General features: G+C 38.0%; 1 protein-coding gene across 1 annotated transcript in view; it reads left to right on the forward strand.

The window, feature by feature from the left end:
• The window catches only part of SLC25A46 (solute carrier family 25 member 46), a 29,338-nt gene extending 11,907 nt beyond the window's left edge, over nt 1-17,431 (forward strand). Inside the window, exons 6-8 of the mRNA XM_030326214.1 lie at nt 2,244-2,300; nt 3,568-3,625; nt 13,526-17,431. Coding sequence (XP_030182074.1) covers nt 2,244-2,300; nt 3,568-3,625; nt 13,526-14,104 — 694 coding nt within the window. The 3' untranslated portion in view covers nt 14,105-17,431. The remainder of the gene's footprint in view (nt 1-2,243; nt 2,301-3,567; nt 3,626-13,525) is intronic.
• The last annotated feature ends 3,066 nt before the right edge of the window (nt 17,432-20,497 follow it).

Consider the following 20,497-nt stretch of genomic DNA (forward strand, 5'->3'; position numbering starts at 1 on the left):
TAAGAAAAAGCAAGTCATTTCTCTTAATTTTGTTGCTCTTTTTCAAGGGGAGGTTTTGCTTGTGAAAATAGTGAGTTAAATATATTTACTCATCTTCTGGAATTTCTGGTAATGAAATAGAAAGAAGTGTAATCACAAGTAGATTTTTATACTACTGTCTTTCCTGAAGCATTTAAATGTGCTAATTTAGATTTCTAGAGCTGTGGCAATAAGTTTACCCACAGATACATACTTGATTCTAAATTTCATTTTCCCCATTTTTACTAGTCTTATTGATGTTAAGAATTGGCAATAGTGATTAGTATTGTATTCAAAGGTGAAGTAGCCCAGTCCTTACAGAAATACAGATCACAGACCCATCTGTCTATAATGTTAATGATGATTTCATCCTTAAAATCAATGTTATAATCCCCTTTGATACTTTCTGAGGCCATGATAAGAGTAATAGCAGTGCCCTGATGATTTACAAACCATGTAGCATATATTGTTTTACAATCAGAAAGTCTCTGTCAAAAACTGGGAAGCTTCATCTTTTTTATATTTTTCATCTAAATCACTGGTGGTCATCTCAGCTATATTTTTCTGCGGCTGTTCAGGCCTAATATAATAGTCTTAGTATTAATTTAATCAGAATGTGACCCAGAAACCTCTCTAAGGTCTTCTTAACCAGAGGTGGTTGGGCTGTTTTCTAAAAGTTTTTCTGCGAATCTTTCATTTTCTTAAAAAGTCCACATACCACCTATGTTATAATTGTATGGACTTTGTTTTTAGAGGACTTATTAGTGATTATTTTCTACACCTTTTAAATATAAAATATATTTATTTTAGAGGACTTATTAGTGATTATTTTCTACACCTTTTAAATATAAAATATATTTATTTCCTACCTCCTTATATTCACTCCTTTCAAATAGAAAATGTTTTCTCGGCTTCCTGCCATGGCCGTGGTACAGTGGGTGCCCATTCCCTCAGGGGAATGGGTCACATTGTGATTAAATTAATACTAAGACTATTATATTAGGCCTGAACAACCACAGAAAAATATAGCTGACATGACCACCAATGATTTAGATGAAAAATATGAAAAAGATGAACTGCGGACAGCAGTTCTCCTTGTTTCATGCTTTATTTTGACATGGCAAACCCCTTCTTGTTCTCCTGCCTCGCCCCCTTCTCCCCGTCTCCTGTCCCTCTCTCTGCCTTCTCATTTTATTCTGCCTCCTCACTGACTTTCCCTTTTGCTCTCATTCCATATTCTTTTCTCCTTTTTGACTTTTCTCTTGAAACAGCTTTCTCCTTTTTTGTTTTTATAGCTCACCTCTCGTCTTCTTCTTTTTCCTTTTCTGGTTTCCACGGGTAACCTAAATAGCAGGAAGCACACAGTCCTCAACCTTACTTCCAGACCAGATGTTTTGCCTGTCTCCTGATCATGTCCCCGTGGGTCTTCTTACCTTCATTTGTCTCATAAGTAAAACAAATCGGGCCACCACTGTTCTGCCTACGTCACAGGATGCCTTCTTGTATCAAATGAGATGAGAGGCAGTGCTGGCAGAGTGTGCAGACTTCAAGTCCCAGAGACCTGGGTTTAGAACCCAGTTCCACCACTAAGTAGTTGTATGGCTTTGGGTGAGTTATGAATCCTCTCTGAGCTTATTTCCTCATCGATGAAATGGGGATAACAGGGTCATTGTGAGAGTCAGAAATAATTCACGCAAAGCACTTTGCACAGTGCCTGGCATACAGTAGGTCACACAATTAATGTCATCAGAGTAAGGCAAGACACTTTGGAAATTCAGTGCTATGCAAAGGTTGTGTCATTCATTCTGCATTACAGTTACTTGATTTTATTTTGTTTTTAAATTCTCATTCTTAGTTATTTTTTAAAGCTTTTTCTTCCTTTAGCCTATTCATTGTCTCCTCCTCTCCCCAACAATTCTTTCTTCCTCAGCCTGTCATTTTATATCTCCTTCTTTAAGTTTTCATATTATTTTTTATAATCAGTTATAGCTCTTTGTCCTCTGTCAGCCCCTTCCTGCAGCACATAGAAAAACAGCTGGGATTTTTTTTTTCTTTTTAAACCAACATAATTGTTTAAGTGTGTGCCAGAAAGGAAAATGTTTACATTAGAATATATTTCTCCTACAGATTTTTTTAAATTAAAATCGATTACCTTTTTGAAAATCAGGCTGATTCAAGGTGTTTCAAATAACATGGCTTTTGTTTTATTCAAATTTATTTTTTAGAGAGATTTCACATAAATGGAATCCTAAACAAATAGGAGAACACCTTCTACTGAAATCGTAAGTATCAAAAGTGGCACTAATATTGAAAATTTCCATTAATTTTTATAGTGTTAGGACTGAAAAAAAATCTTAGTATGGTGAAGAAAGAGCAATAAGATATTTGTGGGACTAGAACTTCAAAAGGCAAATAACAGGAATGAACGAAGAATAAAATCCTGAAATACATACATTATCTTTAAAATAAATCTTCCTAATTTGAAAGGCTGAAATCACAACCTAATTTTTATCTGTGTTCTTAGGAAGTTAGCAAAGGTCTTCAGTTTGTTTAACCCAAATTGCCGGAAAAATTATCATTTAATTATTAAGCAGAGACAAAAATTTATCTGTAAAGTGATGAGCAAATTCAAACCTTAGCGTTATTAAAATGTAGTCCTAAAGTCACTTAGTGATTTTACAACACTGACCATTTTTGTAGATTAGAATTTTACTCTTCACTTTTTAATTTTTTTTGAAGATTGTGAATTGGAAATCCCCCAGCTTGCTGGCTCCCTCTGTGGGACATTCCAGCACATTATTACTTAGGATGTTCCATTCACCTTGAAAACTACTACTTGCCAGGACCTGGCCCCATAGGGTTAGGTAAGTCCCACCTTGATATTATTTTAAATAACTATATTTTGCAGGCTTGCAAAGTTGTAATATTACTATGTCTAAATAGTGGTGATAAGAAACAACTTTGCAAAGCTGTACAATATTGTTTTTTAATAATAAAAGGGGACTTGACTCACCATTGAAGACTGGCTTAGCTCTGCTGGGTGGGAAATCTGGGAATGGATAATGAGAATATATAGGGTAATAGCAGAACAGTTTACTTGTTCAAATGTCACTAAAAAGGCAGACAATGGAATGGATCCCTCATCCTAACTTCTAAGTATCAGATTTATAGGCTACATTGGCTATGTGCAGGTAGACAACAAGGCTACATTAGCTATGTGCAGGTTGGACAGTGACTCATAACTAAGCATACGTTTTACTGGTTTAAAATAAAATCTGTTTTCCTTGCAGCCTTTCCCTGTGTAAAATTTAATACTTAAATTTTCATTGCCAGCTGTTGAATAAGGCATCTTGTGTTACAGGTCTCTGAAGTATCTATAGATATTAATAGTTGAAGTAGATACTAACAGGCTATAGATATTAATTGTTGAAACCCTTAAATATATTCAGGCTTGAATATAAATTATGTTGATATATTACAGTCGATACTAAACATGTAGTGGAAGCATGTGGTTTCAGTGTACTGATAAATTTGTTTTAATTTCTACAGCCTCACTTACATGGTGGCAATGCCTTTTTACTCAGCAAGTCTGATTGAAACAGTACAGGTGAGCCACTCTTCGTTGTCATTTTTTAGTTAAAAACATTTTTTGGAATACTCAATATATTATTTATATCAGATTCTGATTGTATACCAGACAAATTTAAGACAGTATCCTTTTAAAATTTGTATCTCACAGATAGCACACATATCTCAGAGATTATATTCTAGGCACACTGTTGGTGTGGATCTTTCCTTTGCACACTTACTTCACACTTGTAGTTTTAATTTTTTATCCTTTCAATAGGCAGCTGTACTCTTCATTCAACTCTCTCAGACCCCAGCCTATGATTTACTCTGAATACAAAGAACCTATAGGGGTTGTTCTGTTTTGTTTTTTCAACCTTTTAAGACACTTAATGTACAACTCAAATGCTTATGGCTTGTCACCGGACAGTAAATTGCTAATTACCTGAGCATAAAACATGCTGGAGAATCATCTTAACAGTGATCAGGTAGTCCCATTTGTAGTCTACTAACAGTATTCTTTTTAAATATGCCTTTTCAGGAACATTTGATGCCATGGCATGTTAAGTACTACAGAGCTAAAGCAGTCTCCTGTCAGCATTTTACAGCGTTTTACCATTTCTAACCACATGGTGGTGCTTCAAACACATTGTATTAATGTACTTTTTATTTATTTAATTAATTTAAATTCAACTTAGTTAACATACAGTGTAGTCTTGGCTTCAGGAGTAGAACCAGTGATTCATCTCTTACATGTGACACCCAGTGCTCGTCCCAACGGATGCCCTTCTCAATGCCCATCACCCATCTAACCCATCCCCCAACCCACCTCTCATCTAATAACCCTCAGTTTGTTCTCTGTATTTAAGAGTCTCTTATGGTTTGCCTCCCTCTGTATGTTAATCTTATTTTCCTTCCCTTCCTCATGTTCATCTGTTTGGTTTCTTAAAATCCACATTTGAGTGAACTCATACATTTATCTTTCTCTGACTGACTTATTTCCTTCAGCATAATATAGTGTAGTTCCATCCACATTGTTGCAAATGGCAAGATACCATTTTTTTTATCGCCAAGTAATATGCCAATGCGTATATACACCATATCTTCTTTATCCATTCATCAGTTGATGGACATTTGGGCTCTTTCCATAATTTGGCTCTGGATAGTGCTGCTATAAACATTGTGGTGCATGTGCCCCTTTGAATCAGCATTTTTGTATCATTTGGATAAATTCCTATTAGTGCAATTGCTGGGTCATAGGGTTGTTCTATTTTTAATTCTTTGAGGAACCTCCATACTGTTTTCCAGTGTGGCTGCACCAGTTTGTATTCCCACCAACAGTACAAAAGGGTTCCCTTTTCTCTGAATCCTTGTCAACATATTTTGTTTCCTGAAGTTGTTCATTTTAGCCATTCTGACAAGTGTGAAGTGTTATCTCATTGTGGTTTTGATTTGTATTTCCCTGATGATGAGTGATGTTGAGCATCTTTTCACGTGTCTGTTAGCCATCTGAATATCTTCTTGAAGAGTCTATTCATGTCCTCTGCCCATTTCTTCAATGGATTATTTGTATTTTGGGTGTTAAGCTTGGTAAGTTCTTTATAGATTTTGGATACTAACCCATTATCTGATATGTCATTTGCAAATATCTTCTCCCATTCTGTCAGTTGCCTTTTAGTTTTGTTGATTGTCCTTTGCTGTGCAGAAGCTTTTTATCTTGATGAGGTCCTAGTAGTTCATTTTTGCTTTCATTTCCCTTGCCTCTAGAGACATGGCAAATAAGAAGTTACTGTGGCCGAGGTCAAAGAGGTTGCTGCCTCTTTTCTCCTCTATGATTTTGATGATTTCCTGTCTTGCATTTAGGTCTTTCATCCATTTTGAATTTATTTTTGTGTACTGTGTACGAAAGTAGTCCCATTTTTTTTTTTTTTTTTTTTTTTTTAATTTTTTTTTTTTTTCAACGTTTATTTATTTTTGGGACAGAGAGAGACAGAGCATGAACGGGGGAGGGGCAAAGAGAGAGGGAGACACAGAATCGGAAGCAGGCTCCAGGCTCTGGGCCATCATCAGCCCAGAGCCCGACGCGGGGCTCGAACCCACGGACCGCGAGACCGTGACCTGGCTGAAGTCGGACGCTTAACCGACTGCGCCACCCAGGCGCCCCAGTCCCATTTCATTCTTCATGTCGCTGTCCAGTTCTCCCAGCACCATTTGCTAAAGAGACTGTCTTTTTTTCCATTGGATATTCTTTCCTGCTTTGTTGAAGATTAGTTGGCCATATGTTTGTGGGTCCATTTCTGGGTTCTCTGTTCTATTCCTTTGGTCTATATGTCTGTTTTTATGCCAATACTTGTCTTGATGGTTACAGCTTTGTAATACAGCTTGAAGTCTGGAATTGTGATACCTCCAGCTTTGGTTTTCTTTTTCAGGATTGCTTTGGCTATTCAGGGTCTTTTCTGGTTCCATACAAATTTTAGGATCATTTGTTCAAGCTCTGTGAAGAATGCTGGTGTTATTTTGATAGAGGTTGCTTTGAATGTGTATATTGCTTTGGGTAGTATTGACAATTTAACAATATTTGTCCTTCCATGAGCATGGATTATTTTTCCATTTCTTTGTGTCTTTTTCAATTTTTTTTATAAGCTTTCTATAGTTTTTAGCATCTAGAACTTTTACCTCTTTAGTTAGGCTTATTCGTAGGTATCTTACTGTTTTTGGTGCAGTTGTAAATGGGACTGATTCCTTGATATCTCTTTCTGCTGCTTCATTTTTGGTGTATAGAAATGCAACCGATTTCTTTACATTGATTTTATATCCTGTGACTTTACTGCTCTAGTAGTTTTTTGTTGGAATCTTTGGGTTTTCCCAGTCAAGCGAGCATCCTGCCATCTGCGAAGAGTGAAAGTTTGACTTCCTCCTGGCCAATTTGGATGCTTTTTATTTCTTTTTGTTGTCTGATTGCTGAGGCTAGGACTTACAGTACTATGTTGAACAACAGTGGTGACAGTGGACATCCTTGTCGTGTTTCTGACCTTAGGGGGAAAGCTCTCAGATTTTCCCCATTAAGGATGATATTAGCTGTGGGTCTTTCATATATGGCTTTTATGATTTTAAGGTATGTTCCTTCTATCTCTACTTACTTGTATACTTGCTCTTTATCAAGAAACGATGCTGCATTTTGTCAAATGCTTTTTTCTGCATCTATTGAAAGGATTGTGTGGTTCTTATTCCTTCTTTTATTAATGTGATGTATCACGTTGATTGATTTGCAAATATTGAACCAGCCCTGAAGCCCAAGAATAAATCCCACTTGATCATGGTGAATAATTCTTTTGATGTACTGTTGAATTTGATTTGCTGGTATCTTGTTGAGAATTTTTGCATCCAGTTTCATCAGTGATAGTGGCTTATAAGTCTCCTTTTTAGTGGGTCTTTGTCTGGTTTTGGAATCAAGGTGATGGTGGCTTCATAGAATGAGTTTGGAAGTTTTCCTTACCTTTCTGTTTTTTAGAACAGTTGAGGAAAATAGGTATTAGGTCTTCTTTAAATATCTGGTAGAATTCCCTGGGAAGCCTTGAGGCCCAGGACTTTTGTTTTGGGGGAGAATTTTGATAACCGCTTCAATTTCTTTGCTGGTTTTGGGCCTGTTCAAATTTTCTGTTTCTTCCTGTTTGAGTTTTGGTAGTGTGTGAGTGTCTAGGAATTTGTCCATTTCTTCCAGATTGTCCTGTTTATTGGCATATAATTTTAAATAGTATTCTCTTATAATTGTATTTCTGTGGTGTTGATTATGATCTCTCTTTCATTTGTGATTTTATCTGTTTGGGTCCTTTTATCTGTGTTATTTCCCTTCTTCTGCTGGCTTTAGGCTTTATTTGCTGCTCCTTTTCTAGCTCCTTTAGGTGTTGTGTATTTGGGACCCTTCTTGCTTCTTGAGATAGGCCTGAATTGCAATGTATTTTTCTCTTAGCACTGCCTTTGTTGTATCCCAAAGGGTTTGGACTGTCAGTTTTTATTTTCATTGACTTCCATGTATATTTAATTCCTTCTGTAATTTCCTGATTAATCCATTCATTCTTTAGTAGGATGTTCTTTAACTGTATGTATTTGAGGCCTTTCCACATTTTTTCTTGTGATTAGGTTTCATAGTTTTGTGATCTGAAAACATGCATGGTATGATCTAAATCTTTTTGTACTTGTTGAGGGCTGATTTGTGACCCAATAAGTGATCTATTCTGGAGAATGTTTCATGTGCACTTGAGAAGAATGTGTATTCTGCTGCTTTAGGATGAAATGTTCTGAATATATCTCTTAAGTCCATCTGGTCCAGTGTGTCATTCGTAGCCATTGTTTCTTTGTTGATTTTCTGCTTAGATAATCTGTCCCTTATTGTAAGTAGAGTACTAAATTCTCCTATAATTATGGTATTATTATCAATAAGTTTGCTTATGTTTGTGATTGTTTTATATATTTGGGTGCATGCAAGTTGGGGGCATAAATATTTACAATTGTTAGCTCTTCTCAATGATTAGACCTCTTAATTGTAATATAATGCCCTTCTTTATCTCTTGTTACAGCCTTTGTTTTAAAATCGAGTTTGTCTGGGGTGCCTCGGTGGCTCTGTTGGTTAAGGATCTGACTTCAGCTCAGGTCATGATCTTGCAGTCTGTGAGCTCGAGCCCCACATCGGGCTCTATGCTGACAGCTCAGAGCCTGGAGCCTAATTTGGATTCTGTGTCTCCCTCTATTTCTGCTCCTCCCCCACATTCATTCATTCATTCATTCATCCTCTTTCTCTCTCTCTCAAAAATAAATAAATAAACATTTTTTTAAAGATTAAAATAGAGTGTCTGATAGAAGTATGGCTACTTTGGCTTTCTTTTGTTCTACATTAGCATGATAGATGGTTTTCCATCTCTTCACTTTCAGTCTGCAGGTTTACTCAAGTCTGAAATGAGTCTTTTGTAGGCAGCACATAAATGGATCTTGTTTTTTTAATCCATTCTGATATCCTTTATCTTTGATTGGAGCAGTTAGTCCATTTACACTCAGAGTGATTATTGAAAGATACAAATTTAGTGCCATTGTGTTACCTGTGGATTTCATGTTGATGGGGATGTTCTCTGGTCCTTTGTAATCTTTGCTGCTTTCCACTCACAGAGTCCTCCTTAGAATTTCTTGCAGGGCTGGTTTAGTGGTCATGAACTCCTTTAGTTTTTGTTTGGGAAAGTCTGTCTCTCCTTCTATTCTGAATGACAGCCTTGCTGGATAAAGGATTCTTGGCTGCCTATTTCTCCTATTCAGCACATTGAATATTTTCTGCCAGTCCCTTCTGGCCTGCCAAGTTTCAGTGGACAGGTCTGCTACTGGACCCTTATGTGTCTATCCTGGTAGGTAAAGCACCTTTTGTCCCTAGCTGCTTTCAGAATTCTCTCTCTTTATATTTGGAAGGTTTCACTGATATGTCATGGGGTTGACCTGTTCAAATATTTTGTTTCTGTTTTGAGCAAGTATCTGGCTTGATTTCTTCTTGACCTTTCTTTTGGGGAGAATTCATCGGTCTTGCCATTTTGGCTAAGTTTCTGTGTTTTGTGTGTCTTACAAGCTTGTTATGTGTCCTGCACCTAAGAGTACTGCTACATGAAAAAGGAATTGCACACAGTCCAGGGCCTGGCACTCCAGGAAGTGTGTCTGGTATATGTTGCATGCACTCTGCTGTTGCATTTTGACTGTTCTATCCCACTTGTCAGTCCTCTACAGAGCTCCACCTTGCTGGCAGTGGTGGAGTGTTTGGACCTTTAACTAGGTGTGCAGTGATTTGTTTGTTGAGGTAGCATGGGGAAAAAAAAAGTGTGGGGGAGCCTGATCCCATAAAAAGAGAAAAAGGAAAGGGGAGAAAAGGAAGCCAGAGAATCAAAAAACCATAAGCCTGATTCCAAAGAAAGAGGGAGAAGAAAAATGAAGAAAAATAAGCAGAAGAAAGGAGAACAGAACAAGAATAAATTTTTTTAAAAAGCCTGATCAAAAAATATATATAATAAGAAATGACAAAAACTAATCAGAAACTGTGACCCTGATTCCAAAGAAAAAAAGAAGCAGAAGGAAAGAAAGAGAGGAAAAAGAAAAAAAAAAGTCTGTTAGTTCCTGGGGCTGGTGGCTATGCTGGTCTGGAGGAGAGGCCGGCTGCATTGGGTCAGTCAGTCTTGCCCCAGAAAATAAGCAGTTGCCAGACGTGGAGGGGCAGAATTTGGGTTGCTCTCTGAAGTCCCAGCATTTTGGTATTGGAGGGAAGATGGCATCACCCCAATCTCTCGTTCTTGGACTGGGGATCTCAACCCCTGCAGTTCAGGCAGCCCTTAAAGAATAGCGAGGACCGTCAGCTTACCCTGCACCTCAGTCATCCTGAGCCTTTCCTTTGGCACTCGGCTGGGATTCAAAACCTGATGTCTTGAAGGACCTGACACCATGTGAGTCCACTCCCATCCTCTGGAGTAGAGCCTCTCCACCCAGCTGATGAAAGGCCTTTGGCTGACTCCTACGGGGTCTTTTGTCCTTGGGGAGGCAATAAGCCCTTTTCCGAAAGTACTCCAGGAAGTGGACTGTTCTCTCCCAGTGCACCCCGAAATTGCCACACCACACTATGCGCTCCAGGGCCAGCTCCCTCCTCTCTAGGAGCATGCCCCATGGCTCCGCTCCAGACACAGTTGTGCACTTCCTGAACCTTGGAGTTTCAGCTCCAAAGCCTGTTTGCAAACAAAGAACTGGGACACTCCGTGCTTTTCTCTGCCCAGTCCATAGTCCAGAGAGGTTTTCCTCTTGTGCTAACTTGATGCCACACTTTTACAACCCCTCTCTCTCTCTCTCTTTTTTGTTTCTCCACAGAAAGGGTGCCTTCTCCTCCGTAGCTCTGCTGCTTTATCTCCCCCATTCACATACACACACATAGGTCCTGCCGAGCTGTTTCCCTCCAACTGTGGAGATCCTTCTGCCACTCCGCAGATTGATTTCCTGGGTGTTCCAAGTGATCTGACCTCAATACAGCTGTCTTTGAGGGACAAGGAAAATCCAGGTCCCCCTACTTCTCTGCCATGTTAACTCTCCCCAGAAGGTTACCTGTTGAAATGAATGTGGGAGAAAGGTGACATCCAAGGTCCCCTCCAACCTCAGTCTTGTTCACTGGATCAACCCAGCACCGATTATAGGACCAGAAGAAGAGCCAAACCCACTCAGTGTCCCTGTGAAAGCTTCTCTTGGTTGGCCATAGAGCAGGTGCCAGAAGGCAGGTTGGTGGGGCAGTGGGCAGAAGGAGGGGGCTGATAGCCCTGAGGAAACTTATGACGATGGCTACTGAGCAGGTGCAAGACAGTGTCAGGGGGTGGAAGGTAGGGGTATAATGGGGAGGCAGGGGTCCAGTGGTGAGGACAGAGTGTACAGTGAAAAGGAGCCTGGGCAGCAAACAGGGCCTGGCTGTGCAGTGTATTAATGTACTTCCTACACTTAAAACTATAAGATGATAGTTTTAACTTCACTGATACACAAAATCCAGTTAATTGTATACCGCCTATTTTCTGTCTCCAACACTAGGTCCTCTGGCTTATTTTTTGTCTTCAGTGTGTATGGATTTCCTCTCTATAAAAACCTTACTGGATCAGCCTTTGCTTTTCTAATTACTCTTTTCCACTTATCCATAAGATGGGAATAGTATTTTAATAACAGTTAGAACAATGAGATGAGTTGTCTATGTAAAGTGCCCAGCTCGCTGTAAGTTAGTTTGGTTTTTTTACCCAATATCCATCCCCTGCTTTCCCTTGCTCTGGGTTCCACCTGGAACTCCTTTTGACTCCTTTTGTCTGTTTTTCTAAAAGTCTATTTCTCTCTTGAATGTTTTCCTCTTCCTTCAATCACCTCTTTGCCATCTCTTCTGCTGTCTTCCAAGGTGTAACCTTTTTATCCTGTATTCTCTGCTTTTTATCCTATATTCACTATCTGGTAGAACTCATTTATTCTCATGAATCATTTTAACTCTAATCTCTAGCTGAATTAAATCATCTCCATCTCAAACTCAACTCATGTAAACAGTCTCATCTTATTACCCTGACAATTAGCTTCTTTTTGAGCCTCTTCTCCTTTTCTGCTAGTGGTACTATTGTTGTCTTTACCCTGAAGACTTAAAATTTTAGTTTTAATTTTAAGTAGTCTTGATTTTTATGTTTCTGTCATCCTTTATAACCAATCAGACATACGTCTTTTTCTGACTTTAGCAAGTGTCTGAGATTTGTCTGTTTCTTCCCACTATGAGGCAACCATTATCCTTTCAATGAATGCCACATCCTCAGATTACTATATTAGCTTCTCTCTTCCTACTCCGTCCATGTTCAGTGGTTTTTTTCCCCTTCTGGGGACCCAGCTCAGATTTCTGAGAATACTTTTTCCCTTGAAAATATACATTTATATATAGATCTCCTGTAGAACTTCTCCTGAAGCCCTTAAATATGAACTTAGTAGTGATCTATGGTCTTCATTAAAAATCCCTGATCTAGGGGCGCCTGGGTGGCGCAGTCGGTTAAGCGTCCGACTTCAGCCAGGTCACGATGTCGCGGTCTGCGAGTTCGAGCCCCGCGTCAGGCTCTGGGCTGACGGCTCGGAGCCTGGAGCCTGTTTCCGATTCTGTGTCTCCCTCTCTCTCTGCCCCTCCCCCGTTCATGCTCTGTCTCTCTCTGTCCCAAAAATAAATAAACGTTGAAAAAAAAAAATTAAAAAAAAAAAAAATCCCTGATCTAGCCCCTGCATCTTTTTTTTTTTTTTAATTTTTTTTTCAACGTTTTTTATTTATTTTTGGGACAGAGAGAGACAGAGCATGAATGGGGGAGGGGCAGAGAGAGAGGGAGACACAGCATCGGAAACAGGCTCCAGGCTCTGAGCCGTCAGCCCAGAGCCTGACGCGGGGCTCGAACTCACGGATCGCGAGATCGTGACCTGGCTGAAGTCGGACGCTTAACCGACTGCGCCACCCAGGCGCCCCTAGCCCCTGCATCTTAAAGTCATTCTGAACACTCCCGCCATTGTTCTCAAGTTGCAGTGCTTATACCCTTTTGGTGATTAAAGATCTGTGTTGAATCATATTTCCTAAGATCAGTTGTAGAAAGGCAGAGACGTTGTAGATGATAATGACTAACATTTACTGAGTGCCTCTGGAAGCCAGGCCTTTTTTCCTTTAATATGTCCAGCAATCATGTGCATAAAAGCTAGGTAGTACTAATCCCATTTTTATAGAATGGTCAACTGATTCTTAGGAGAGCTAACTTGCCCAAAGTTATATAAGCAGTAGGTAGTGGATGCAGGGTTTAAACCTGTACTTAAGACTTCCAAGCACCAGGGGCGCCTGGGTGGCTCAGTCTGTTAAGTGTTTGACTCTTGGTTTCGGCTCAGGTCATGATCTCACAGTTCATGGGTTCAAGGCCCACACTGAGCTCTACCCTGACTGTGCAGAGCCTGCTTGGGATTCTTTCTCTCCCTCTCTCTCTGCCCCTCACAGTCTCTCTCTCAAAATACATAAATAAACATTAAAAAAAAAAAAAAAAAAAAAAAGCAAAACTCCAAGCACCGTACAAACTCTTTAGATGTCCACTAGCTGTTGCTTTTCAAAATGAGTCCTAAGAACTCATTTGAATTCTTGAGGGTGGGGGAACCACATGTGTCTGTCCACATCTCCTCTCCTTTCCCTTCCCAAAAAGAATAGCTCCCAGCTTCACTGCTCTGTTACGGAATTTCATTTGAAAAAAGAATCTAATACCTAGGTAACACTTGAAGTTTGCAAGCCATTGGTGTTTTCCCTCTGTGGTCAATAAATTAGGATTTAAGAAGGGACCTAAAACAAATCATTTCTTGTGGCAAAATAAGCAAGTATTAATTTTTACTCATTTCATCATTTTTATTTCAGAGTGAGATAATACGAGATAACACTGGAATCTTGGAATGTGTTAAAGAAGGAATTGGAAGAGTGATGGGCCTAGGGGTGCCTCATAGCAAACGACTGCTTCCGCTTCTTTCCTTGATCTTCCCCACTGTGCTGCATGGGGTTCTGCATTACATCATCAGCTCAGCCATTCAGAAGTTTGTCCTGCTAATTCTAAAGAGAAAGACGTATAGTAGCCATCTAGCTGAGAGCACTAGTCCGGTGCAGAGTATGTTGGATGCTTATTTTCCAGAACTTATTGCTAACTTTGCTGCCAGTCTTTGCTCTGATGTTATACTTTACCCGTTGGAAACGGTCTTGCACCGCCTTCACATTCAAGGAACACGCACAATCATTGACAATACAGACCTTGGCTATGAAGTGCTTCCAATTAATACACAGTACGAGGGTATGAGAGACTGTATCAATACTATAAGGCAGGAGGAAGGAATGCTTGGTTTTTATAAAGGGTTTGGTGCTGTTATAATACAGTACACACTGCATGCAGCTGTTTTACAGATTACCAAAATTATTTACTCTACCCTTCTTCAAAATAGTGTGTGAGACCTCAGTTCCTGGTTAGTCTAAAAGACATAATCTGGGTACTTTGTTATGAAATTATGTGGGATAAAAGTGAAATACTGGGGGAAAGTGGATTAGAAAGTGAAACTGGTAAAAAAAAAGCCCATGCTGATTATATTGACCCTTCTTTTTTTAAAACGTATAGGTATATATTTTGGATGAAAAATATCCCAAATTTGAAAACTCAATGAAAGTAACACTCGTGAATTGAATTCTAGCTAATGTAGCACTCATGCTAAACTAAAAAGACCCTGTGCAGAAGCAAAAATTTGTCAGCAAACGTAAAACAATATTTCACAGAGCTAAGTTTATTCCATCTGACTTCAATATTTATTAGAAATTTATTTCACCTTCTAGATTGATATTGGTATGTCATCCTTAATCTAGTGTATAGTATCAGGGTAGTTTACCTTTAAACAAATAAACTGTGTCATCCGTGGTAAAGATGAGAAGGACTAGATTTGGCAGTGTGTAAGCAGGACTTGAAGAGTTTTAAATTGCATTGTCCCTGTACAACTTTTTAATGGCTGAATATTTATTATATAAAGCCATTTATGTGCACACATGTAACTCGGAATTTCCTTCATCTCTATAAAGTTTCCACTCTTAGATCAGCTTATTTCATAAAATGAATACTTACTGCTTGAATATCAGAAGAAAACATTAAAAGACAAGGTACCCAAAAGATGTAAGGCAAACAACCTACTTGTCCATATCCAAACCCAGCGTTTCAATGCCAGCAACTGAAACATCCGTCATATGTTTATAAAGTTTGATTTGCTTACCTAGATATGTGAATCAACAGTCTGGTTTTAGACCACTCCTAAGATAGAATAGAAAATAATCATGACAACTATTACTGTTTGCACATTTATGGATTGTGTACTGAAAGAAATGTTACTTGCCTTATATTTCTGAATGATTTGTCTTAGAGGAGAGACCATTAAAATTCACATGAGAATTTGTGCCTCTTGCCTTTTGTATAGTCATCATTAAATAATGGCTTCAGTTTTTATTTTATTCTAGTTTTTGTTTGTAGTTTCATTCTCCAAACCAGATCTACAGAAAGGGAAAAGCAAGTTTATCCTTATCACCTTTTATTTAAACTTGTTTGGATGAATAACAAAGGAAAAATAAAAACTTTAAAGGAAATTTGTCCTTGCTTTTTATGAATGAGGAAAAGAAGTAAATCTCAAAAAATAATAAGCAAAAACATTGTTATCAGTTTGTTAAAAAAAAAAACCTTCCTGTTAAATTGAAGTTGGTGGGTGAGGTTCTTGTATAATAAAATAATAAGCATTTGACTGACCCAAACTTAAACATTTTAAAGTTTCATTTCCACACATGAATGATCACAGTCAGTTTTACTACAAACTGTTTAGCACACAAACGCAGTGACTGCACTGGTGTTGTCCAATCTAGAAGGTATACAGACTGAGATTTACTTTGTAAGTGTCAGCAAAATAGTTACTTTTTGTGATTAATAGTTTTAGAACCAAAAAATGATATCCCCAAAGTGCCAAACAGTATGTAAGTAGCAATTTTCTCTACAATCTTACGTGGTAGGTGTGTATGGTTTGTTTTTTTTTTAAACTAAAACACATAAGTTTTCCCTTTTTAAATTCCACCAAGAGGGGAAAATAAAACACCACTGATCACGTGTTGTACTTTGCAGTTAATATTTTGGGTTATGGTTTACTTTGCCCTACCTATGACACCTAAATTGTTTCCAATGCTTTGAACTGCTAAATAAATTTTTAGATGTTTATAAACTGTCCAACTTCCAATCATTTTTATTGTAATCAAGATGTTTCAAATAAGAGTAAACTTCAGAAAATACCAAGTTTCAGAAAATTTCCAGCAGAACAGAATCTGAATGGAATCAAGTATTAACTAGTGAAAATCCATGAGATCCTTTATCTAGTTAAAAATCAAATATTTCAAGATCATTTGATGGAAGTATAAAGAGTCAGTTATATAAAACTGTCTCATAGAATCATTATAAGACTGATAGACTGAACTTGTGTGTACACAAGTAAGGTTGATCTTCTCTTTGGAGAAAGAATGCAAATTAAGATTGGAATGTGGCAAGTAAAATACTAATTGTTCTTACTGCCATTCCAAATTAGTTGCAATATAAAAATTCTCAAAATTCAGGAACTTAAATGCTGTCCAAATATGCTTAAATGAAATTAGGAAGGAATATGTGAAATACACATTAGGCACACTCTTTCCCTTTTAAAATTTGCTCTCTTTCTTTAGCATATAGGTACCAAAGTCAAATATCCATTGGCTACATCTTTTTTAAGATGACAGTAGCTCAGAATATTTTAAAATTCAGTATGGTTAATAGTATTATGACTAAGATCCTATTAAAATGTTCCAGAGGCCCAGCGGTCCTCTTACATAAGCCAGGGTTTGGCCATGGAGCTCAGATATGATATGCTTGCTTTACTCTGTAGGATTTCTTAATCAAGGTCAAATAGTGTGAAAGTGATTGAGTTAAAAACTGAAAAATCTGATAAATACTGAGTATGTTATGTGAATTTATGAATTGATTTAGTACATTTGCATGTAAATTTCTTTCCCTTGAGCTACCTTTCTCTATTTTATGCACCCTTGAAAAATAATCCCTAGGTTTATAAAATTTATTGAAGTTTCCAAACTCCCAGCACTAGACGTTATAAATATGAAATAGTAAAAATCAATCTGATTTCAAAATGGCTGTGGTTTGGGAGGTTTGGTAATTCAGCCAGTATTTTCAGAAACAAAACTGGAGAGAGAAGTCTCACTTTTGCAAACATGCCTGACTACTCACAGCTGTCTTTTCAGCACTGGCTTTGTTACAACTGCACATTCACCTTACTGACTTGGCATGAATGCTTCAATATTTCTGTGTATTCATACATCTGCTTAGAAAATAAAATACAGTGCTTTGCTATTTGTTTTTTTCCACTGAGATTGTGGAGGGTATTTGCCTTCAGCTTGCTTATTAGATCTTTTGGAACATGAAAGACTATTTGCCAGCTCTTGAAAAGATATTCAGGGTTGAATTAATTACTTTCAATAACATGTAAGCAAATAAATCCCCTTGGTAGCAACCACACTGCAATAGAATTTGAGTGATATTTTGGCATATCTGCTTTCTCTTCTCTTTAAAGTAGCTGCGCATTTCTCTTGCTGTCTCTAATATAAACTGGATGTATACTGTCTTTCAAGTCATTGAGTATCACTAATATGATACCAAGTTGTATAGCAGAGTAACAAAAACTTGTGATTTAACAATGAATCTTACACAGTATTACCTCAGCTAGACAAGGTGTGTGTGTGTGTGTGTGTGTGTGTGTGTGTGTAAGTTGTTTTTGTCTAGTATTTTAAATGTTTTCAGTAAATTGTGTAATATGAAAAGGTTCAATAAAATGTTGAAATAAAAACAGTATTTTTCTCTTCCTGATGCTAGAGAACTACTGAGGCTTCTGGTGAAGGAAAAGTTTTATTTTTGTAGGTAGAAATGAAGATCAGGAAAAATACATGAAGTTGAACTTTTTTCCCCACCACTTAAAAAGTCTTTCTGATGTAACTGTGATGTGGCTCACGAAACAAGTAACATATTTTCTAAAATAAGGTTTCAAATGCATTATATTCTGTAAATGTCTTCCACATTCCCATATTTAATCCTTACAACAGCCCTCGGGTATTTTCTGAGAAGTTCTGTTGAGGGAAGAAATAGATACAGAGAGGTTGTGACCTCCCTAGTGTTAAGTAACTTAGGGGAGTGATGACAGCAAGATGGCAAGTATGCAGTTCAAACGTGTCCCTCCGTAGAAACTTAGGAAAAAAACAACCAGAAACTCAAAACCAACTTTGTCAGAACTCTAGAAAACAAGTTTATAGGAACCAAACGCAGAATCAAGAAAAAGGCAACTTAATGGTAGGAAAACTTTGTGCTGTTTTTTGCTTGCCTTTGCTCCCACTGCCCTCTCGGTATCTGTGGGAGCCCCTGTGCCACTGTGGAACAGTCTATAGTCCTTGATCCTGGAAGGAATAAAGGAGATGTTATTTGCAAGTTACTGTGTTTATGCATACTGACATCTCTAGGGGCTACCTGAAAAACTAATGCAAGGTTCTCATCTTTTTTCCCTAACTGGACCTCCACTCAGGCAAGAAAAATAGTAGGAATCCCTTGAAAACATTTTAAGGTGATCAGAAAAACCTTAGCCATTTAGGGCAAAGAATTACAGTTGAGACATAACAAAAGACTGTCTATAAAGCCAAGGAGGAAAGTCCAGGGAGAGAGTTGCCTTGGGGTTTTCAAAAGTCATCATACTAGGGAATTTAGAAAGCCACGCACATGCTCACGACAGGAAGCATGCTCAGAAAAGAACTGAGAAGACCCTCAGATGAACTATAAGCTCAGTGCAAGCAGGAAGGAAGGATGAGTCAGAGTTGCAAACGGCCTAAGAATTAAAGGGGTACTCTAACACACAGCCAATCCACAAAGTAAAGCAACTAAAGCCAGAAATTGAACCTAGTCTTGTATCTAGTTCAGTGTCCTACCATAATAGGACCTCTCAAAGTCAGGAATAGATGGTCAAATAATATCTGCTCTTTAGGAAAAGAACAGTAGTTAACATTTTTGAGCACTTACTATAATGACTGGATCAGTAATAAATGTGTTATTTTACAAATTCTCTACAGCAACCTTATAAAGTAGGTCTAACAGTATCCTCATTTGACAGATGCAAGACTTGCAGCTGGGAGGTTAAGCCAAGATCATACAGATAGGAAGAAGAATAACTAGGATTTGGTCCAGGACTTGCTCAATTCTTGCACTCCTTGGCTGGTCACGAGGTCAAAGTTGGCCTTGCTTTAAGTAGTGACATCCAGTAGAAGGACTAAAGGACACCAGGGTTCTCATGAATTGATGAATCGCTTCTTAGCTTAATCTGTCCTGGGTCTATAATGGAAGAACTCTTTGGGAGATCCTTCCAAGTCCACACCATCTCCCTCCCTTCTTAGGCTGGAAACATCTCCCTTTCTCTTTAGGCTTCCATAGCCTCTTCATTCTTTCTGGTTACTTATGGACTTTCTACCTCATAGTTTTGTGCAAGCACCTCTTAAATCCTCTGTATCTGTATCAGACATGTTTTCTCCCACTCTCACTACACAAACACATACATAGACATAATAAATTACATGACATAATACATGTTGAATGAATAAATGAATCTATAAAACTGTGCACCCAACCTTGTCTGTATATTTTGAAATGTTCCTTTTTAGCTTAGAATTTCAACACTGACAGTGACCTTTGGAAATCGTCTTAACTAGAACTCTCATGTCACAAAGGTGTAAAATGAGTCCTCTAGATGTTTAGTGATTTTACTAAGTTCATAGAATCACAGAGCTGGTGACATAATCCAGGTCTTCGCATTCCTGGTCTAGTCTTTTTCTCCTACATCATCTTCCCCTTCCATTCACCCCCTCTCTCCTTTCTAGCCACACATTATCTACACAAATATACGTCCAAAAGTGAGCTCTGTGGCCCTTGATAGACCCTACTTCCAAAAAATACATACACGGGGGTGCCCGGGTGGCTCAATAGATTGAGTGTCTGACTCTTGATTTCAGCTCAGGTCATGGTCTCACACTTGTAAGATAAGCTCAGAGCCTACTTGGGATTCTCTCTCTTTCTCTCAGCCCCTCACCCCCTCACCCGTTCACACATGCATGGCACTCTCTCTCTTTCCTTATAAATTTTGATAGTTAGCGTAGTATGGGCCATGTTATAAAAGTTTAAAAATGTTTGTGACTTGGTGAAAGTCACCCAAAGTAGCAGAACTTCTAGCAGGCTAATTACGGACTTTTACTACTATTACCTCCTGAACAGACTTCTTAAGATTCAGAATAAATTCACAACTCCATTCCATTCCAGCACCTAGAATATTTCTTGGTACATATGTAAGTACTGAAAAATACTAAAACTATAAACTATATAAAATATAAACTATATGAAACTATAAACTACAGAAAATATAAACTATATTTACTATAGGCAAGTAGCTTATTAAGATAATAATCTTACAATGTAGAAGAGGCCCTTTTGATAATCTCAAATTGTCATATCTAGGAAATGAGTTTAGGACTCTTATACCTGCCAGCCTGAGCTCTAGCTCCAAGGCTGGAGTCTATCTACAGATTTATTTTGAGGACTGGCTCAGAGCCTCAGAACAAACCTAGACTTTTAAGACTACTTAGAAAATCTCTCAACCTTCAAATCATTCTACTGGAATCTGAAACTGTTTTTAAACAAAAGCATAAAGGGTGCTAAATATAGCCTATATTTGGCTGTTATGAAATCTTGTTCATCTGATC

The sequence above is a fragment of the Lynx canadensis genome, chromosome A1 (assembly GCF_007474595.2).
Source record: "Lynx canadensis isolate LIC74 chromosome A1, mLynCan4.pri.v2, whole genome shotgun sequence".
NCBI classification, from domain to species: Eukaryota; Metazoa; Chordata; class Mammalia; order Carnivora; family Felidae; genus Lynx; species Lynx canadensis.